This window comes from Anser cygnoides, chromosome 5 (assembly GCF_040182565.1).
Source record: "Anser cygnoides isolate HZ-2024a breed goose chromosome 5, Taihu_goose_T2T_genome, whole genome shotgun sequence".
Lineage (NCBI taxonomy): Eukaryota > Metazoa > Chordata > Aves > Anseriformes > Anatidae > Anser > Anser cygnoides.
Genome location: NC_089877.1, coordinates 19,595,292 through 19,618,089, shown reverse-complemented (window position 1 = coordinate 19,618,089; position 22,798 = coordinate 19,595,292). Strand labels below are relative to the sequence as shown.

The following is a 22,798-nucleotide window of genomic DNA, read 5'->3' as shown; positions in this document are numbered from 1 at the left end:
AATATCTTCAGCTCTTCTTGTCATGCTATCAGACCTGCACAGCCTTTGAAGGGTGTTAGGGATTCCAGCCTTCAGTTTGAAAAGCAAAACATGTTTGTTGTGATACAGTCGTGTTAGCCTGGGTGTGTGCACAGGGTGGATTGGTCAGTTCTGTCTGTCCTCATAAGATATGGTAGCACAGAAATCAAAAAAAAAAATCAACCTACTCAGGGGCTCAGTTCTTGATATCTTTATTAAAAGGCAGCTGACTGGAGCTTCATGAAGGCAAGCAGTGCCACGGTGCTGGAAGCTGCTGCTAACTTCTGCTGCTGAGCTGCTAGCAATATTAACAATATTAAAAAGACCAAGATGTTGCTTAAAAAGAAAACTTGTAATACTTGGTAATGATGTCCATACAGAAGGAATACTTTTTGCTGCCCTGGTTAGAAATTACTGAAGAAAGCAGCTTTCTTCTGCCTCTGTATTTTCATGCACCTCGAAATTTGATTTGCATCCAAATTTAAAGGTTTAATCAACAAGGTGAAAAGGAGGATGAACTAACTGAACCAGTTAAAGGTTATCCCGATGAAGTGGGCATGTCTGCGTTGTATTCTGCAGTGCCATGATAGAAATGGCCAAGCCAGTTAGGCTTATGCTTTGATGTTTACAGTGTGCCATGCCAAGTACAGATTTCATTTCAAAAAGCTTTGTGACCGGGTAGCCTGCAGTTGTACTCAGGTTAATTAAGGCAAGCGAGGCATAGGTCTGAGTAGCGTTAATGCAGCAAAGTGACTGACACAACTGTATTGTCTTCTCTTAATGCTGCTTTTGGTACTATCTTAAACCTTTTAAACCTTTGTTTAGTACTGTTGCCTAATACTGGTAAGCATGTTCAAACAATAGTCTTCTCATCCCTTCCCTGCTTATTTTCAGCAGGGACAGAGTAAGGCAGATTAAGTGAAAAGTTGACCCAGAACCAGTGCAACCGTGATGGTAAATATATTGTTATTTTTCCCCTTCTAAGTCCTTTTTATCCCTGCCCATGGCAGAGGGTTTGGAGCTAGAGGATCTTTAAGGTCCCTTTCAGCTCCAGCCATTCTATGGTTCAACGTTTAAGAAATTGTTGGAGCACAAACAGGGAAACCCCTGCGCTTGTTGGGAGTACCTACAGGTAAAGAAGAGAATAAATGCATTTAAGAAAACATTTCTAAAATTCCAACATTTAACTGTAAGGCTTCCTCCTTAATTTACAATATTTTTTTTCTTAAATGTTCAAACAAACAGCGGTACTGCTGAAGCAGTAAGTTAGTAGTACTGGTTTGTACATTTTTGGAGAAGTAGTGCAGGAATCTAGGATTGGTGTTGTGGGTTTTCATCTATCGGATAGAACAGTAGAACTGATGCAAAATTGTTGTCTTACTTTATGTCTTATTTTAGCCTTATGTCTTGTTTCTTATTTGAAACCAGATCCTGAACTTTTGTACTGCAGTCCTGCAGTAGCCTAAGCCCACGTAGCTTTGGGCAGAGATGGAAGAGATGAATCCTGGTTTCCCTGTCCGTAACGGTGCTTTCTGCTTCTTGGCCACGCTGGCCCTAGTGGTTGGCAGACCCTTTGAGCTGTTCCAGCACGTGGACTTGGCAGAAAAACTCCTTCCCTGCTTCCTCTGCCAACTTCATTTGTCACTTCTTAAAGTGCATTTTCACTCTGAAATGGCTTGGCGGAAGTTTGACAGGTGAGGTGTCGGGAGCCAGCAGGGAGGGACTGTGCTGCCTGGGGTAGTGTGGCACTGCTTAGCCTGCTGCAGCACTGCTCTGAGACCTGATAGGATTGCATTTTTCATCCTTATTTTGGTTGTGAATGGTGACATGTGAGCATATATATGTAGTCTTCAAGCAAAGTGCTTGGAACTGATATTCTAAAGCACTTTAAGTCCTGGCGTAAGTGAGCCATTTCTTAAGAAGTTGTTTAAAATTCACCTTAGGTATTGTGTAGATTTTTTTTAAACTTGACTAGTTCACAAATTAGTATACTAGCTACATCAATTGTACTTGCTTCTCTGCCCTTCAGCTGTCTGTCCTACCGAATTCATGGTGGTGGACAAAGTTTTTAGGCCTCTTTTCTTTGAGGACTTTTTCAATGGATTGCTTAAATGTGGGTTTCTGGGGAGGAGATGTTGCTGATTTACTTCTGTAGTAAGCTGTATGATACCAGAGCTCTGAGGACATATCTGGATTTTTTTTTCCACCAGACATTTGGAGAGATGTGGTAAGGAATGATGATGATGCTATTTAGTCTCTTACATGATGATTTTGCACTGCTCTGCCTTGAGCATTCACACTTAACAGTTTTGTATTGGTAGACTGTAATATCACTGGAAAAAGGAGAAAAATGTACCTTACAATCTTGTTCTTAAGTGCAGTGTTACATTAAAAACACTTGCACTTGATCTGAATGCAGTATGTTCCAAATAGGGAATAAAACTAAATGGTGTAGTGGCACATTACTAATTATTAATTGTGGTCCAAACACCTTCATTGTTCCCGAATTGATGCTGGGGCTCTGCTGGTTGTGTCAGGCTGATTGCCCCTGCGGTGAGGGTGGGGCTACAAAATCAGACTGGAATTCTTGGAAATGCCAACACTTGGAACAAGAGCTAATGTTGTGTGATGATGTATTTATGAATGTTTCCTACATCACACACAAAAAAGAGATGTTTACTTCAAGTGTACTAGGGTATGCTTTGGGTATAGTAAGTTATATGTCGCTGTTTTAAATGCAAGAGGTGAATTACTGCAAGAGCAGCACTATTCAGTGCCTTGCAGTTGTGCATCCTGATTTTAAAAAAGTGCAACAAATGTTGCGTTGGCTTCTGTAAGCAAAGAAGAGATTTGAAGGGACCTTTTTAGTTTTGCTGTGTGGTCAATAGAGCTGTATGGGAACCGTTTTACAGAAAGACCATGCCTCAGTCAATGCAGCATTAATACAACTTGTTTAGTCTGTTCATGGCAGCTGGTTGCAGAGTTTTTAACCTCTCTATCTTAAAACAAAAAAAAAACAAAAAACAACCATAAAGTTCATCAGGTAATGCTTTAGGACAGGCTGTACCATGCTGTTGTTTCACGTGAACAGTGATGCTACTGTAGGTAGCTGTGCATTGCTTTATTTCTCAGGTAAATCAAATGAACGTATCACCACGTGTCCTCGTGGTGAGGAGTTTTCATGGTTTTATGTTTGAATACTTTGTTAGAGCTATTGTTATGGTGATGGAGCCATGTTAAAGTGGCTGAATTGTTACTGGATGTAAGCCATCCCTGGAAAGCCAAAGTCTTAGACCTGACCCACCTCATTGATAGTTTTTTTCTCTTACTTTAAGGAAAGAACTGTTTCTTTTCCCTTTATCCATAATACAGCCCCTCTCAGTATCCCATCTGCTTTGTAGAGGGGAACAGCCTGAGTCAGCAAGCCATCCGTACCACTGAGTGGAAGTCATTCCTTAAACGAAGTTCTGCTATTCTAGATTCTGGGATGGACTCAGCATCCTGACTCACTAGAGCAGACTTCTTGTGGAACACCCTTCCCAGGGTATGCTGTAACATTTGCACTGCCAGTATCTTGTTCATTTCGATTACACTAGCATTTTTTTCACTGTGTAATCCTGCTGTATTGAATTCAGAAGCTGATTGTTCTGGTAACTAGACAATGGTATTTAGACTAAAGTTTTCAAACAGAAGAATAGAGAAATATCAGAAAGCAATCTGTATAAGGAGAGTAGTAATAGTGGCTTTCATTTGGATAAATTAATCTTTGCAGATTTGTACTGTGTTGGCAGTGCCAACTCTTCTGAAAGTTGATTAAGCTAAACAGGCTTCTAATTTTGCTTTTACATGACATAATTGAGGAAGTGACGTTTTGTTCCGTCCTGGAGCTCTTCTTCTGAATATGTGTACATTTGTAATCCAGAAATGACAACCAAGACAACTTTGGTAAAGCAAGCCAAATTCAGTACACTTGTTTACTTTTTCTGGGCTAGTAACCCAGTTGACTCACAAGGGATTGGCAAATCTACTTGACATTTGGACCTGAAGGTCTAAGGATGAAAAACATGTTTGACCTTTGAAAGTATTATGGTCAATGTATTACACTGACCTTCAGTTCATGTGTATGTTGGTTACTAAAATAGCCTTAGAGAAGGCTGTGTTTGGTGTTTGTGTATGTCAGGGCTTGGAATCTTTGTGCTGTTAGCCACAAAATGGAAATGTGGTGACTTCTGTTTCCAGAACTGCAGGGTGGTAGCAAATAAGGTGATATTGCAAGCAGTGGAACATAACCAGCCCTAAAAACAAAACCCCACATTTGTTGGATGATTGTTTAACTGGAATGCAAATGTTTATTCTAGTTAAGAAGGAATATTTCTAGTACGTTTCTTTAGGTTGATATAGGCTATTAAATAATCTTCAAGGCTCAAGAAACACCTTTGAAGGCACATACTCTTTAACATGGGAGGTGTAAAATTAGATCATTCTCTTTTCTTTGCTAGCAGCGTATTTGGAATGGTTTGGAGGTGTGCTCTTTTTTTGTTTTTTTAGCTGAATATATAATTGTGACAAACTGATAGGAGAGCATTTCAACCAAATACTAGGCAGACATTGACATGATCTAATGAACTTGTTACTATACTTGATATTTTTTTAGTTGTTAGTACTTTGTCCTGTTTTAAATGAACCTATTAATATTACCCTGTTCCCAAAAGGAACAGGTCTTGCCTTGAAACCTGCCTCTTAAAGCAAAATCAAAAAGCCTCCTGTAACTGGTGGAGGGGGAAAGTTAATTTTGGTGTTAAATTTTTCTTATTACTGCCAGAAACAGCCACACTAAAAAGAAGCATCAACTGATAGGGTGCTTTTTCTTGCCTATTTGGTGTTGACTAAAGCACAGGCAGGTGAGCGTTAGGCAGAGGCCAATTATGGATGCCTAGTAATGCTCTTTAACATTACTTTGCTTTACACTGAAGGAATTAAGTCAAAATCAGGTCATCTTAGTGATGAATTGTAAGTGACCGAATGCTGTCCCAAAACAGCTGTTTACTTTGCAAGTCTCTATGTAGATTGTTTTATGTGTTTGTTTTTTTAAAACTGATTTCAAATTGAAACTGGCTAAATTGTATATACTTAAGCCAACATAACTGGCATTCTTAATGCTTGTATGTTTATTTCTCTACCACTTTGTGGATAAATCAGATCTTAATATATTTATCTGTATCTGAAGACATGACTTCATATGAAATTGCTAATAGTCTTTTTCAAGTCTGGATTCATGTTAGATTCCATAGTCAAGTGCAAATTATAAAGGCAGCTTTACTTCAGTGACACAAACATCTTCCTTTGCCCCTCAGAAGTGAAGGGGGATATTTAAACTTGCTAATAACAATTTTCTTTCAGATGACAAAGCTGTTTTTGAACTTACTTTCAGGGTACGGTGCACTGGACTGACACTTTTCACAGCAAACTGTTTCCTCCTTCAGTTCACGTGTCTTATTTCCTGCAAAGCAGCGCTTTTGTTCATGCAGTTGTTGAACTATTGAACAGAAAGTGTTAACAACATTAAATTATAAAATGTCTTTTTTGTCGTTGTAGGAAGAAATCTGCTTCATCTAATTCAATCCTAATTCAGTCCTGCTAATCTGCTAATACTGTAGATTGAAAGATTTTTGCTGTTGCCAGGATATCCTGTAATGGGCAAGGAGCCTGAGAGAGTACAAATTCTGTTTTTTTAACTCTTTAAAAGCTTTTGTTTAACAGGTAAGAAACATTGCTATTAAACTTCATCTATAGCAGTATATTTAGCTTTTGCATCTATAAAGCCGTAGCTTAAATTTTAAGTGGTTCCTGAATGCTCTAACTTTTTTCATATCTATGATGTTCACTAAAGGCATTCATTTACCAGATTTCTGTAGGTTCACATTTGCCACCTTCCAAGCTGCTCTTCTTTTCTGCAGTTTAGACTTCGTGGCCATTCCTTCCCTTTTCTTGCAGCTTTTTTCTGACTACTTTCTAGCAGACTGTTTTTACCTTTGCCTTTTAATCCATCCTGCTGTTACAGTACCTTCTTTCTCACTGCCCCTTTTCCCCCCCTCTTCCCTTTGGTCTTAGAATGAGAATCAGGGGTCATCTAGACACACTGTTGTGGTTATTCTATTTGTTTTACAGGGAACATGTTTTAAAGTGTTTTGATTTTGTGCCAGGAAGTGTATCAGCTGCCCAGCCTCCAATTCTTTGAAGAGTTTCAAAGCAAATGTGTTCATGAACTGACATATTAGGTATGAATGACATTTAGCACTATAGGTTCTTGTGTCAGAGTATTGTACTGTATTCTGCAACTGAATTCTTGGTATCAAACTACATTGTTCTGAGTATTATTTAGTTTTCTTGTTATAGTATTGCTGAACCCGTTCTTCTCAGTACATAACTTCATTTCTATTCTGAAGATAATCAGAAGAGTTCAAAATACCAAGAATTGACTGAATTCCTTGACTGATGACTATTTTAAATGTGTAAATGTTTGGCTGTTGAATAGTTTTCTAGTAATTCCACTTAATCTTTTCTATGTGGGAAGGGGAGATCAGTGTCTAATTTGTAATTGTTGTAGGTGATTAAGATTTATATTGATTAACACTTGTTAACCAGTGTCTTGAGATCTTGTAGGAATTTGACAAGGATACAGTTGTTGCTTGGTATAAAATTGCTCTTGTAACTTCATTATGAGGTGCAGATTTCAGCTGGGCTGTTATGACCTCATGAATTTTGAGGAATTGGTGACTTTGAGTCAAAATGAACTACTTTGGGAGTTGTTTGTATGCTTCAAGTCATAGAAACTGACTACTGGGACGTTAAGCCATAATAGGTGTCTGTGTATATATGCACATGACGGATATAATACATATTACGTAAAAATTCATATATTTGCACTTCTGGTCTTAGACAAAAGTGCAGCTACTATAATAAATAAGGGAGACTGGAATGACAAACAAGGGTTTGTCTGTCCCAATTCTTAGCTCCCCTGCAACCATAGCAGGACTCTTCTTCCCCTGGGAAGTGGAGTTATTTAAGAAGAAGGGAGTGGAAGTCCTTAATTGTTAGATAACTTTCCTCCTCATTAGGAGGTGGAGGCAGCTGTTTAAGAGAATGTTACGAAAATTACTGTCTTGGTACTGTTTCCTAATGTGTTTCTCTTCTGGTCAAGAGAAGACTAGATCAAATTTCACACTAGTATGTAGTTACCTTTTGAAAGTGTAGTTGTTAGCTGAGAAATATATATGCTCTAAGTGGGTGTGATGTCTGGACATAATCATATCCATAGCATGATGTTAAATTGTAGAGTAGTCAATGAACTTGCTGAATTGTTTCTATTGTATTCCCAAACATAATTTGGTTACACAGGAATTCTTGATAGCGTTTGGAAGAAGCAGTCTTTTGTTTTGGTATGTAGGTGAAACTCTACCTGCCGAAGGTTCAAAACACTGAAATCTCACTAGGTTATTTACAAGGAACGCTACCCCACAGTTCCTGGATCTTACAGCTTAATGATGGTAAGGTCTTACTAAGATGTTTCCCCTTACACTGTGTTTTGTTTGATGATCCAGTACCTACGTTCCTTAAAACTCTACTGTACTATTGCTTTTATTTTTGATTGTTAGGTGTAATGTAGTTGAATATAGTTTTTGGAACAATAACTTGTGTCTTTCTAGCTAACGATTTAATTCATTTTGAGTGTTTAATTGAAAATTTATGTAAAAATTGCCTATTGGGTAAGCCCGGTGTCTGTTGCATTATTCAAAATAATTTGAATAATGCAAATAAGGTATAGTCAGGGAGAGGTTTTTACACTTAAACATTTATCTTCTACCCAATTCAAACAGTATGTTTCATCAGTCCCTGTATTTGTGCCCTGAACTCCTAATGCAGAAGAAGCAATGTGTGTGCCTGTGCATGAGAAGTTTTCTTGCATTTATCAAGTGGAAAAAGTGTAGAATTCAGTTACGGCATAACTGTATATTAGTATAAATTACTATTATTTTATGGAAAATAACAGTTTTGGTCCAAGCTAGATTGCAGGTGTCGTATGTTTGTAGTGTTGTTGTTTAAATTGCCCTTGATTCCAGACTAAATGCATATGTGCTAAGTTTTCCTATATAATAGGTCTGGAGATGTTTTATGCTATGAGGAATTGGCCTCCTGCAAAGAAAGGTCAGGCAGTTGTAGGCAACAGGTTTACAATGGGTAATATGCTGGCCGAGTGAAATTGGCAATTTAAAATGGAGCTGCTAGAGTAATTCTTTGTCAATTTTGGTCACTGATATTTCTGCCTAGCTCTAAATTTTTTCAGGCACGTACTTATATTTAGCTTTGTTTTGAACAGATAGTACACCTCCAGTGTCAAAATAAGGACTTTATAAATGCTAGTGTGGTATGTAATTAATGGCCCTGGCTTGGGGGAAAATAAGCTGGAAACTAAGTGTACTTAACCAATTGATATAGAGTTGAGCTGGCAGAAGGACATGCTTAGCGTTTTAAAGAAACCACTTAATAAGTCTTAAAGGTCTTAATAATGGTGCTAAATTCTTAGTTTTACCATTAAAAGATTTTCGTGTTCCTCACTACTTCCCCAAGCATACTTGCATGTTTCCTGTTTAGAAGGCAGTAAATTGTTTGCATTGAAAAATCTATATAAAAGCACTAAGAAATGTAAGACTTTGAGTGTTTTCGGGTGGCACCAAGGACTACTGTTGTAGCTGCTCTTCTTGTATCCAGTGATTAAGTTGTCTTTTGCTAGTTGCTACCCAAGAGCTGCGAAAGCCTGTTTGGCTGAAATAGACTGTATAATTTAGGATATGTTCGATCATCGAAAAGTTTGTTGGTGCAAAAGTAACTGATCTGTTCATCTGTGCACTTGAACCCCATATGAAGAAAATATAAAAGTACATAGAGAAAAATGAGCTACATGCTGAATTTGGTGCTTGATAGTTCAATTTTTATTACTTCCTATGTAGCATTTCTTAGACTTAATACATTACAGAAGCTTCAGTTTAACATCTGATATACTCCTAAGTTTTTCTTGCTTGTGTAATGAAATCGGGTATTTTTGTAAAAAAAAAAAAAAAAAAAAAAAAAAGTGAAATTCCTGGTGGAAGTTTTGTGTATGTGTTTCTAATTTATCCAGCAGTCAAGTAAAACACAGTAAAACAGTACTTTTACCTAAAGTTTTACCACCTTAGTTTTATTTCTGTGCTGGTTTAGATGACCATATCTGCTTTGTAGCTACCGGCCCTCAGCTGTTAGGTAGAAGCTACCAAGGTGGAATTAACTGCTGGTAAAGTATGTTTCTTGTATTTTTCTTACCTAGGTAAGATGCTTAAGTCTTGAACTGAAATAAGCAGCTCTCTTAGTTTTATTTACTGATGGGACTTTAAAGTAATAAGCATGTTTTGTTTGAAGATTTGAGACAGGAGATGGTCTCCAAAATTATCCTTGTAGGCTCATTTGACTAGAATTTACATGTTTATCCTATAGATTAAAAACAGGAATGTCTGTGTTCAGGAAAAGTGTTTAACTGCTACATCCACTGGAAGCTGTGGAAAGAGTTGTTCATTTAACTGTAACCAGCTTTTTTTCTATGGAGATGTCAACTAAGCATTTGGCCCTTAGAGACAACCACAGACCAGTTACTGTTAAACAAAATACAGAGTGTGGTTTTCTTCATCTGTAGGAGAAAGAAGACTTTTTTTTTTTCCCCCCCCACCCCCCCCCCGGGGTGAAATCACTTCTAAGCTTTATTTCTTCCACTTAGCAAGCAGTTAAAATAAGAATTTCAGTTACCTGTATCTCAGAACAGTGACAGGTTTTCTTCATTTTACCAAACTGCTTTCTTTCCTTACACTTTTAAGTCAGGTGTTCACTATATGGAATATTACTTCAGTATTCATTTAGAGAAAAATCTGTTAGAATATTAACTAAGGAATGAAAATGTGTTTTCTTTTTTTCTGACTGATACATATTCATTAGGAATTTTGATTGTCATAACTTGTATCAAGTCAATGTAAACTGTCACAGGAAATTTTTCTGTGCATTGGAAGTCTGTTAGTCTTGCTTGGTGGGAGCTTTCAAAGATTATGGAAAGCTAACTAAATGTTATTTGAGAGCCAAATATATGTAACAATTTTACCATACAATTTTTCTTTGCAAGTCAGATAGCTTTTAGTATTATCCTGCATTACTTTGCTTCATGTAGTATCTAATCTTGATCGTGGTTCATATTTGACAGTCTATTGCATCTTGTGTTAAATCTTGTGTTTTGAGATTTTGAGGCCCCTATTGGAGCTGGAGTTGAACATTGGGAGTAACGCAACCCAATTGACCTGTGGAGCTGACCATAAGTTAGCAGGTAGTGAAATTTTGGGAGGAATATAGTAGGGAAGTTGTCCACTCCTGATTTGTGGATATAAGCTTTAACTCTCTACCTCTGTTAATGGGGTTGAAACTTGAAAAAGTATGAAAATAATTCAGAACTTCAGAACTGGTACGTTTTGGGAGAGAGGGGGGAGAAGTAGTCTATGGGAAGAACAACTTTTTTAAACTTTGATTCAGAACTGTGGTAGGTTGATTCTAGATTATCATCGGTGATAACGCCTACGAAAATTCTCTTCTCTTCAGGGTTCCTGGACTTCCTCTTTGGCACATTTTATGGTGTTTATTTTTCCTTATTCCAAAGGACCTGGGCTCCTGTTGAAAAGTGATGGAGTAAACTCTGGCCGGCACCTGACATGTTGAGGGAGCACCCCCTAAAAGAGCTTGCCTGGGAGACAGTTTGCGAAATTACGCAGTAACATGTTTGCAGTAGTATGCCTCTTTTTTTGTTGTTGTTGCTATTTTCCATTGTTAAATTTCTCTTGAAACAAGTAATTGAGAAATAGATTGAAGCTACTGAAGTGAGCTTTAGTCAGTGCAGAGGGATTTGCATCTGGAATTAGCATCTTTGCAAGTAACCACTCTGTGCTACTTGTACTAAATGGGACATGGGGGGGAGGTATTTGTACTTACTAGAGCTGTAAGGGGGGGAAAAAAACACAAATATTCTGTGACTCTTAATAATGCACTAGTTTTACTTGCTCACAGTGAGTCTGTGTGTAGCCCAAATAACCATAAGCCAATGTTCTTGATAACGTTGTGTAATTTGATTTAAGATAGTGTGAAATCGAGTGTTTTCAAATCTGCTTGTAAGTTCACTAATAATTCTAGTAGAAAAGATTCTTTGTTTTTTAACCACTTAATCCTTGCATGGGCTCTCAGATGATTGTAAGTACTGATGCTGCAGTTGAAGTTATCTGTACCTTTTCTGGAATGATTTCTGATTGATTCCTATATCTTTAAACAGAAAGCTATGTAATCGGGGGGCAATTATGTATGCTTACAGCTTCTGACAAAAAAAACCTTCTGACAAAAGCAAAGTAAGGTGGTACTAAGTGAACAGCATGCAATAATTAAGGCAACAAGGAGAACCCTAAAAGCAATTACAACTTCTCTGTAGTGAGTATACCAGGCTTACTCTAATTTTTAAGCCAAATACTGAAAGTCTTCTAATGAAGAGAATCGTAAGAGTTTTGCTGGATCCTTGGATTTGTCTCTGTTATCTTGGCTATTGAAGTGCTAAATTTGATGCTTCCCTATTCTACGTAGCTGTGGTAGGCATGCTGAATGCACTTGAACTTAACTAAATGCTTAATGCTGTCCTAGTAGAATAGTTCAGTTAGAAGGGACCTTCCAAGGTCATCTAGTCCAACTGCCTGAGCACTTCAGGACTAGTCAAAAAGTTGAAACGTAATAATGAAGGTATTGAGGGCATTATCCAAATGCCTCGAACGCTGACAACCGAGGGGCTTCAAGCACTCTAGGAAGCCTGTTCCAGTATTTCACCACCCTCATGATAAAAGAAGTTTTTCCAGATGTCCAGGTTGAACCTCCCCCAGTGTAGCTTTGTGCTGTTCCCTTATGTTCACTGGTTATTAGGGAGAAGAGGTTGCCTCTTAGGCTTCTTTTCTCCAAACTAGACAACTCAAGTGTCCTCAACCTCTCCTCGTAGGACATGCCTTCCAGCCCTATTACTAGCTTAGCTGCTCTCCTCTGGATACTTGCAGGGACCTTTTTATCCTTTTTATATTATGGAGCCCAGAACTGCACACAATCTTCAAGGTGGGGTTGCACCAATGCTAAATATAGCGGGAGAATCACCTCTTGACTGGCTGTTTATGCTGGGTTTAATGCATTCTAAAATGCTGTTTGCCCTTGGCTGCCAGGGCATGCTGCTGGCTCACGTTGAGCCTTTTGCTGACCAGCACCCCCAGATCCCTTCCTGCTGAGCTGCCCTGCAGACACTTGTCTCCCAGTCTCTACCCATGTCCAGCATTACTCTGTCCCTGGTGCAGCACCTGGTAATTTCTTTTGCTGAATTACTTGCCATTGCTAATTGCCCAGTGCTCCCTTTGGAAGGCCTCTCTTCCTAAAACCTGCCAGTGTAGTACCATCAGCAACCTTGCTGTGGTTACATTGCAGTCCTGTATCTAGGTTATTGACAAAAATGTCAGGACTGGCCCTAGAATTGAGCCCTGGGTCAGGGCTGGTCACTGCTAGTGACTGGCTGCCAGCCAGCTATGGTCCCATTGACTACAACCCTTTGACCTCTATTGTCAAGCCATTTCAACACCCAGCATAGCATGAACCTGTTTATCTTGAAGTTGGACAATTTGTCCAGAAAGAGGCTGCGAGGGACATTATCAAAGGCCTTATTAAAATTAAGAAAGATTACATCTGCTGCTTTCCCTCCCTCCACCAAGAGGGTGACCTTATCACAGACGGAAACCAAATTACTAAGGCAGTACCTCCCCTTCACGAGCCCATGTTGATTATGCCTGATGATAGCTTTGTTTTTTAAATGCCTTTTCATCAGCACCCAGGGTAATCTCCCTAGCTTTTCCAGGGACTGAGATTACACTAATAGGTCAGTAGTTTCCTGGGTCTTCTCTCATGCACGCTTTTTAGATGGGAATAGCATTGGCTAGTTATCAGTCAGCGGGGACCTCCCCAGCCTCCTAAGACTTCTGGTAAATTGTTGAGAGGGGTCCGGCTATGACATCTGCCAACTGCCTCAGCACTTTGGTGAATCCCATCAGGCCCCATGGACTTACTAATGTTGAGCTGATACACTGGTCCTTCACAGTTTTGGTGGCCACAGATGGAAAGTTGCTTACTCCTCCCCCAGTCATGGTCCTCTAACTCTGAGGGCTTGGCAGCCCAAGATTAGAGAATCATTTAGGTTGGAAAAGACCTCTAAGCGTATCTGGTCCAGCCTTTAACCTAGCACTGCTAAGTCTAGCATTCAACCATGTCACTGAGCTCTACATCTACATGTTTTCTGAAGACCTCCAGGGATGTTGACTCAACTACTTCCCTAGGCAGCCTGTTCCAATACTTCACAATCCTTTCAGTGAAGAAATTTTTCCTAATATCCAATGATCTGTCATTGCCATGAAAAACTGAGACAAAAAATGTTTTTTCTTCATAGTTGCTTGTTAGGGGACTGTCTGCCTCTTAGTTTGAGTAAGGATTAAATGTTTCTGTTTTAGATATTGTAGGTTGTCATAAGAGTTGATATGACAAAGGCACGGTTTGATTGCTGTCTATAAACTCTCACCTTCTGCATATAAAACGGCAGTTTGCAGAAGTGTTCTTGCTCAAATTCACCTGTGTTCTCTGTTGGTAACCAAATGTCCACCCAGCTGATGATGTTACTAATTTTCAGCAGTAAATAACACTAACTAAATCCTTCACACTTGGAAGATGGTTACTAAAGGAGCAAAAAATGGTTGTTTTCTCTGAGTACTGCTTAAAACTATGCTGTTTACAGCTGTAGGGAAAACTCTTTCTTACTGATATCTGGTATCTCTTTCAATCCACTTTCTCAAATTCTGCATTCATACAGGACTAGCTGATGCTTTATCAGAGGTTAAGTGTTGCCATGTAAAAGCCTTGTTTTAAAGGGGAGAATGGAGCAAATGCTTGTAGTGATCTTAACGAGAGTGAAGGGAGAGCAGGAGTTTATTGGATTTGAGACTGAAATATTCTTTTCTGATAGCATACTTGTCTCAGGAGCAGCTGCTTGCAAGGTGTCTTAAAGAAACAAAACTAATATGGAGGTGCTAAAAGTGTTTTTATAAAGAAAAGTTCAATTGCTCATGCTGATGTTAATCTTCTGCGATGTTTCTTTACTTGGGGACACTGGCCTTTCAAGCATCTGCAAAAGAAATTTTATTGTCCCTTGTTTTCCAATTTTCCAAGTTTGTGGAGGGAGGTATGGTAAAATAGTAAGTCCTGCTCTGAAATTAGCTCCAGCACTTTTGGCATGTGCTGCCTGCATGTTAAATGATTATAATTCCTACACCTTTAGAGCTGTTCTCTTCAGCGACAGAGGTGGTACACTAGTGTGCTTATAGTTTGCCCATTTTATATTCTGCCAGATCTAGTAATTGCTGAACAGGTTGTTCTGAATCTGAGAACTGGGGTGCAGATCAGAAGCAGAGTAGCAAGAACAAATTTATTAAAAGTTAACCTTTTTTTCTTTAATGCCGATTAGTGTTCTTTTCATGTAAGTAAAAATCCTGGAGCTGGCTAATTTTGAGTGTTAAAATATACCAAGTAAATATATATCAGTCATCTTTAATCAAGTCTGATTTTGAAGCTTTGTGATGATCTTTCAGTATCTACTGTTGTGTTGTTCAAGTTCTAGAAAACTTCTGTGTGTGCAGGTCCCTTTGGGGTTAGAAGCTATGAAGTACTACTATGAAGTATTTATACTGCTTAAATACATGTGTAAGCTTAATGCTTTGTGTATATTCTTATCCAGACCAGCATGTTTTGGAAATTTGATCTCCATTCGTCATCCCACATCGATACACTTCTAGAGAGAGAAGATGTAACACTGAAGGAATTGATGGATGAAGAGGACGTCCTGCAAGAGTGCAAGGCTCAGAATCGCAAACTTATAGAGTTTCTGTTGAAGTCAGAATGTTTGGAAGACTTAGTTTCATTTATTATCGAAGAACCGCCTCAAGACATGGATGAAAAAGTTCGATACAAGTAAGAACTTTTTTTGGGGTGGGTGGGGACTTAGGAAGGTAGAAAGAGGGGTGATTTACTCCAGTGTTAATTTGATAATGTTTTGAATTCCTGCATTCTGCTCCTTAGTATACTACTGTTAACTTTTGAGTAAGCTTGTTTTGAAGGGACTTTATAGAACTCTTTAATTAAATCATTCTAATGCTTGCATATTTTTTGAGTGGAAACCTCTTATCCAGAAATGCCTCCAAAACCAATTGCTGCCCAAAGAAAATGTACAGAAATCAGAACTTGTGTGAAGATGAAGAGTCTTTTTGTTATGTTTTCATGTGATCAGAAATAGTTGAGTGAAAACCCCTATCTGGGTACTATAGTTAGGTGCTTAGCCTTGTTTTATTGACAATTAGTAAGCTGTTTTGAAGATGCATTTTATAGCACTGTAGCACACCTTGTAAGAATATACTTAACACCTGTTTGCTGGTGTTTTCCTTTGCGGAGCTAGAAGCGTAAAAATTGGGTACGGACATGATTCTTGCTACATTGCTGAGAAGGTTCAAACTCACAGTTAATCTAAGAGTTTGTATACAAGCACTTCTACCACTTTTGGCCTCTTTTACAGTTGTCTGTGCAGCAAGCTGCTTTTTATTGTGATAGTATGTAAAAAGAAAAAATAGAGTACCCTCTTAGCTGCTGCACTTCTCTGTTCTTGGTAAACCAAACCTCCACTGAGTGTTTTTAGCTGAGTTTAAAATAGCAGTGTCTTTCACTTAAAAGCCTTAAATTGCTGATGCTGTTGTAATTATCTCTAGCGTGAGTGGGTGATAGTACTGCTTCATGACACAGGGCCAGAAGTGCAATTCAGAACACTGAGTAATTAAGAGGCCATCAAAACCAGTAAGTTCCTGTATTTGGCAATACTAACTACTTTTGCAGGCTTTGTTGGTCTTTGGCTAGCTTAGTGAGTCTCTACACAATTGCAACAGGTATAGAAGTATTAATCCTGAAGAGATTGATTTTGACTTTTTGTAATGTAAGCCCTGTTATTGGAAAGGGGCAAACACTGGGGATGGAGCAGTATCAATCTGGTACTATCAACCTGCTTAATTTCTTGGTAGCTAATTTCTTCCTCTTCCAAAAAAAAATAGTTTTCTGAAATGAGAGGTCAATATTTGAACAGCTGGCTTTAACAGTGGATCTTAAAATAAAAGCCTGCCCTTTCTTTTTCCTACTTCCCCAGTGCTGTCCTATTTCAACTGAAGAATATAGTAGTCCATTTCCGAAATGAAAGAATGCAGCTTGTAGTCTGAATGTGTAGTTGTTACCTTGCAGTAGTTTGCCTTTCTTTATTAGTGCAGAGCTGCTATTCTTGGAAAAATTGGTCAGAAACCCTACCAGATTCTGATTTAAAAGTTGAAGGTGTACCTTCTTTGAAGTACGAGTGATGAATGGAGATATACATATGTACACTTTTTTCTTCCTTTTCCCCAGATATCCAAACATATCCTGTGAGCTGCTTACTTCAGATGTCTCACAGATCAACGATAGGCTGGGAGAAGAAGAATCCTTACTTATGAAACTGTACAGCTTCCTCTTAAATGAATCTCCTCTAAACCCTTTACTTGCCAGTTTCTTCAGCAAGGTGCTAAGTATTCTTATAAGCAGAAAACCAGAACAGGTAAATATTTAAAAGCTCTCCAGTTTAAGTTTCAGATTTGCCTGAGCTATTTGTCCAACAGTAACTGCCTGCGTGCCAATGCTTACCTTTTGCCTTAGCTTAGCTCAGTATTTGCTTGGTGGTGTCTTCATCAAATTACTGTTAGAGGTGAAGATAAGTGAATTGAATCAGTGGGAGTGGGTCTGATCTTTTGAGGAAGACTGTCATAAAAAAAGGTGAGAGACATTTGGAATCCTCATCCAGAAATGCAGTGCTCCTCTGTGTTTGTGTGACCCTGCAAACAGCCGGTATGGCTGGCTCTGGTACCTGAGCAAATCATTTGTGACTCTGTTCTGTGTTTTTAATTTAGCAAGCTCTGTATTTCCTTGAAAGTATATTATGTTAAGGCTTTACTATGTCTGCTTCAATCCCTGAACCAGGAGTTGTGGGAATTCATACAAAAAAGGAAAAAATTACTGTAGATTTTTAAGTAGTTTATGGTCAGCAACCTGGACTGGCGAGAAGGCCCAAGACATACTCCATGTAGACAGATCAGTATTGTGCCACTTTAGCTGCTATGTACTGCTATGTACTGTTTTACCTTGCCTTGCACGGCTAAGTGGCAGAAGTATTTACAAAGTTCTCATTTGTTTTTCTCATTTTAGTAACTGAAAGAAACTGAAATGTATGTGGTGTAGTTTACCATGTAAACTACAGGTAAACTATTGTAAGCTTCTTTCTTGTTAATTTCTAGATTGTGGATTTTTTAAAGAAGAAACATGATTTTGTAGACCTCGTTATTAAGCACATAGGGACCTCTGCTATCATGGACTTACTGCTCAGGCTACTGACTTGCATAGAACCTCCACAGCCCAGGCAAGAAGTGTTAAATGTGAGTAAAACTTCTCAGATACCTTTGTTTGACTTGTGAACTGTCAAAAAGATGCTTTGTAAAATATTTAGACAATTTGTACCATTGTTCACGTCTGCTACCCCAGTAGGTGTTTTGGGAAGGGTTTTCTTCTCGACAGTAAATATTTATTTTTTTACGTTTCCTCAGAAATGCTAATTTTGCTTTTATCCTTTTTTCCTGATGTATTGTTAGGCCTTGTTTAGAAATATCAACAGTATGATTAATGGCAGTTTTCAAACTACTTCTTGTAAAGCCATTAATTCATTTAATTCATTCATTTGGTTAACATTCCTGCTAACGTCTACAAACACTTTTACAGTGGCTAAATGAGGAGAGAATTATCCAGCGGCTTGTGGAAATTGTACATCCATCTCAAGATGAAGATGTAAGTATTGGTCTGCTCTTTTGGATACATCTGTGCAGCAGGTTGCTGTAAAATAGTGTTAGAACTCTTAGTCTTACTGTTTTCTGCTTGCTTTTAATAACCTGATACCTGATTTTGTTATTTAAGACTATGGTAGTTTGGGGTTGTGGAGAGCTGATTTCTTCCCGTCCCCCCCCAGGACCTGCACAGTTTATCAGGTAGTCAAAGTCTAGTGCAGACTAAGTATTGTTTGAAGATTCAACTCTAATGCTTTGCCTTTTTAATAGTGAAAATCAATTGCCTCGTGACTTGAGGGTTTTTTGTCTTGTTAAAGTTTAGATATGTCACAAAGCTATTGTCTAAAATGTTTTCTGTTAGGAGAGACTCTAGTCCAAGCTTTTTTAATGCAGCTTTTTAATGAAGGATTCTAGTCCAGCATGTTGTTAATCTATAATGCTTCATTTTTCTGTTCCAGAGACATTCAAATGCATCACAGTCACTCTGTGAAATTATTCGTCTAAGCAGAGACCAGATGTTACAAATACAAAACAGTTCAGAACCAGATCCACTGCTTGCAAGTCTAGAGAAGTAAGTTAGTTTGAATTTCTGACCTTTTTTCAGTTCATCAGAGCGCTATTATTTAACTTTTGACCTTTAAAACCCTTTAGAATTGCAAGCTTCCTTCTCCTGATGACTTCTCTTGGTTACCTGTTATCTGTGCAATTTAAAATAGCTCAGCAAGTACGTGGAGCCCACCTGGATGACTTCCTTGTTGGCTTCACTTAACATTTCCTCATTGTAGTACCTTGGTTCTGCATGAGGAATGTTAAAAATATTACTTGCACTGTCAAAGTTAATGGTATCAAACGTGTAAACATGTGGAGGTTAGCTTGATACTGTGCAGAATACACATATGGGACTTCAGCGTTGATCTCTTGTTTAAGTTAAGTTTGTTTCTACCAGAGATTTTTCTGTGTCACCTTCTTTGTTTTGCAGGTTCTAGGTTTAGGTTTACATGGCTGTATGACCTGCTCAATCTTTTGATCTGACAGAAAACTGACAACCAACAGTACAAAAAAGGATAGATTTTTTTTTAAACAAAAGAAAAATAGATCTAGAGAGGGAGTAGGGAAATATGATTGGGGTAGTCATGTCATAGGGGAGTGATTGTCCTAGCAGCACCTGGTGGCTTGAAATAACAGACTTCATTTCATTATCCTGTTCTCTAATTTCACATGGGCAAACAGTAGTTAATTCTCTTAACAGCTGTATCCTAAAGAAGTGTTATGTCTGATGCCAATGCTTTCTTTTCAGACGAGAAATCATAGAGCAGCTGCTGTCAAATATTTTTCATAAAGAAAAAAATGAATCTGCAATAGTCAGTGCAATCCAAATATTACTGACCTTACTTGAGACAAGACGACAGACGTAAGTGTTTTTATTGCTTGTACTTATGGCTGCTTAATTTAACTAAACTGTTGTTCAACAATAGTAAGTGAAGTGCCTTCCATGTACTTATGACTGAAGCATTTTAAGTGGCCTTTTACAGGTGAAGTAGTAAAAGAGCAAACCGTGTGATTGCTGTTACCAGCAGTGTTATTACATTTCCCCCGGATGACTGGTCTTTCTGCGGTGTTTTCCAGAACCTAGTTTAATTGCTACGTGTCAGATAAGAGTAATTTCATTTCATCATTTTTTTTTCCTGGACACAAGGAATAGAGTACCTGTGTACAGTGTAGTGACTGGATATTCACTTTTTTTTTTTAATTTGGGATCTTCTTATAACTTTGAGAAACTAGTGAACAGAGGCTTGATAGATGAGTGAAGCTCTTTCTCTGCCATGAAGGAAGGAATAGAACAGCTGTAAAGTTTAATCTCAATAGCTGAAAACCAAACTGGAGATTTCAAACATGATAAACCTAGATATATTAGGCCTAGTGTTTGGAAGAATCTTGTTCTGCTGTTAGCTCACACTTGATTACAAATATAAATCTCCTGGTTTTGCCCTCCTCTTAATTCTATTTTCATGCCTTTAGAACTGTGACACTGAGAATCATAGCTTTAGAGTTGTTCTAGAATTAGTTTGGGTATTAATACTAGACTTGTGTGTTCTAGATTTGAAGGCCATATAGAGATCTGTCCTCCAGGCATGAGCAATTCAACATATTCTGTCAATAAAAGTGTTTTAGAAGCCATAAAAGCACGACTTTCATCCTTCCATGAACTCCTACTTGAGCCTCCAAAAGTAAGTGAAACCTTTTGTTGCCAAATAAAGTGAAGCAAGACTCTCATTGTGTGCACGGTTCCTCTGGACTTGTCCAGGACTTAGAGTAGATCAGCTCTACTGCATGTACCATGCACTCCAGGCATGCCGAATTCTTTACGTTTTTTTAACTGATTTTTTTATGGTAATCAGCTTATGCATGTCATGCTGTTGCAAAAGATAAATACAACATGTTGTATAAATAGGGATTTTACCTATAATGTATTTTTTTTCCAAGCAATTGTTACCAGCAGAATTTCAGCTGAAGCATAGTTCACTTCAGGGTGCCCTAATGCGTAGGAGTAAAGGACCTGAGGGTCAGAGTGAAAATGATCAGGAACTTAAAGGTCACATAAGAGACAGGTTTGGTGGTGGTGGAAACAAGGTAGTGGTAAAGGCTATTTTAGCCTAGAAATGATGAGACCTCAAGCTTTCAAGTGCAGAACAGATGAAAAATGCAAATAATCTCTTTCTTGCAACAAGATATACATTAAAAGCGAGGTCATATAAGATACTTGAGTATTCTCTGATTGGAGTACTGAGCATTTGAATAAATCATCCAGTGAAGTTATTGACTCTGCTTTTTTAAGCACTAGTTAAATGAGTGTCTTATCCATATTCTTAAATTTTGCCTTAGGTAAAGAGCGGGCTAAGTGAACTAGCAGGTTGTCTGCCACTTTTGACACAAGGGTGGCACTGGTTAGGCCAAAATGACATCCAGTATTGTGAAAGGTAGTACATTTCTAGATGGTCTCCTTGTCAAAATGTGTTTGTGCTTTAATATGGGAAGAAAGACATTTATGTGATGACTTTCCCTTGTTCCTTGCATATTTGTTGGTAGATTTTTAGCTCTTAGTGTAGTCAATACCAGACTTTTCTGACTGGCTGATACTTAGTTATGTGGTAACAGGTCTCATCTGGCAGCCAGCTAAAATTTTGATGTAAAAACCATGGTGCTTATTGTAATACAAGGACCTATTAGTGCATGGAAAGAGATTCTTGCTGTTGGAAGTAACTCCTTCAGAGACTACAGTTGGAGCTTCGGTGTGTTCTACTAATGTTACACAGAACTAAAGAAGCTTGTTTGAAATTGCTTTCATGTATATGAAGCAATATGAAATCAGAGCTGTTGAGGCATAATATGTTTAGTGACTGTCTACGTAGCTGTTTCGCAAGTACTGTGGTAATGTAAACTGTAGCTGTGTACCTGGATTAACCACTGAGAAGTGTAAGTATTTCTTAATCCCTTTTAAGGTTGGATAGAATTCATCTACTTTGAACTCTTACAGCTACCAATCACTTTTTAGTGCCATTGGTTTCATGTGGCTGTCTTTCATTGCCCCCTGTCTGTAGAATTAAAATAAACCATGGTGTTCAGAACTAAGTTGCTTTTTCAGTTTTTGCAAGATCTTGTTCAAGGACTGGCTGTGTACATTTTTAAAGCACTATTCTCTCATTGTGCATAGTAATAACAAGTTTTTTGACAAATAATGTTTTTTTCATTTTTTTTTTAGAAAAGTGTCATGAAGACAACCTGGGGTGTATTGGATCCACCTGTGGGGAACACACGTTTAAATGTGATTAGATTAATATCTAGCCTTTTACAGACAAATATGAGCAGTGTGAATCAGGAACTTATAGAGCTTAACAGCATAGGAGTTATACTGGTAAGAACTTTCTGCTGCCTTATCTTTGTGAAATGCTAGTAAGATCTTATCTCTGTCGATGCAGATAACTTGTAATACATTTCCAGCATAACTTTTCAGACTGTTTGTGTTGTGACTTCTAGCGCATTGTTTGAGAACTCCAGATATCTAATTTTACTGTTAAATTCATATGTCTGAGGCCAGCATTTTCCTGTGATCGATTCAATGGTTCTTATTTTCTGCACCTTCATAAATATACATGATTTTCTTGGAGTGGTTTTCTTAAGCTTATTTTTCATCTGTATGCTCAAGTTTTCAGCTGTGTTCAACGCTTCCCTACCTTTTTATTCTTTTCCTAAGCTGTTCCCTCAAAACCTTTCTGTCTCTTAATAGGTAGAACACTAAATGGTATCTTAGCATTGCCCTATAAAGGGACAGTTTATCTTGGTAGCTTGTACACTTTAAAAACTGTTCGAAAGCAAACTGTTGCACAGCAAACTTCTAGCCTGCCATCTACACTTTGAGTACTTCCTAACTCAGGCTTCAACTGTAGCAGACATTCTTAGGTTGACCAAAATCTTCAAATGTTGGCATCATTTAATAAACACCTAGCAAAACATGCTGGAATTTATACTGTAGTTTCAAAATACAATATGTAAACTTCTGCTTTTAAGCAGATAGTTACAAAACTAAAATAGCTTTTTTCAGCTCAAAATTTTGTCTCTCAACCTCAGTTTTGTCTTGTGTAAGACATTAAGTATTCTCAGACTACATCTAGATTACCTGAGGTAGCTTTCTGTAGTAGAAGAATAAAATT

General features: G+C 38.1%; 1 protein-coding gene across 11 annotated transcripts in view; it reads left to right on the top strand.

Annotated features, from left to right (window-relative positions):
- The window catches only part of PPP6R3 (protein phosphatase 6 regulatory subunit 3), a 59,461-nt gene that overhangs the window by 10,570 nt on the left and 26,093 nt on the right, over window positions 1–22,798 (top strand). For 2 of the 11 annotated variants that reach the window (XM_048058638.2, XM_013195235.3), the window contains exons 1-9: window positions 9,790–10,872; window positions 14,930–15,162; window positions 16,630–16,816; window positions 17,550–17,687; window positions 18,028–18,093; window positions 18,548–18,660; window positions 19,387–19,500; window positions 20,188–20,317; window positions 21,850–22,002. In XM_048058638.2, coding sequence (XP_047914595.2) covers window positions 10,861–10,872; window positions 14,930–15,162; window positions 16,630–16,816; window positions 17,550–17,687; window positions 18,028–18,093; window positions 18,548–18,660; window positions 19,387–19,500; window positions 20,188–20,317; window positions 21,850–22,002 — 1,146 coding nt within the window. In that variant the 5' untranslated portion in view covers window positions 9,790–10,860. Of the gene's footprint in view, window positions 1–5,613; window positions 5,779–6,186; window positions 6,297–9,782; window positions 10,873–14,929; window positions 15,163–16,629; window positions 16,817–17,549; window positions 17,688–18,027; window positions 18,094–18,547; window positions 18,661–19,386; window positions 19,501–20,187; window positions 20,318–21,849; window positions 22,003–22,798 lie in introns of those variants that run through there. The other 9 variants (XM_048058632.2, XM_048058633.2, XM_048058636.2 and 6 more) reach the window with 9 other exon arrangements.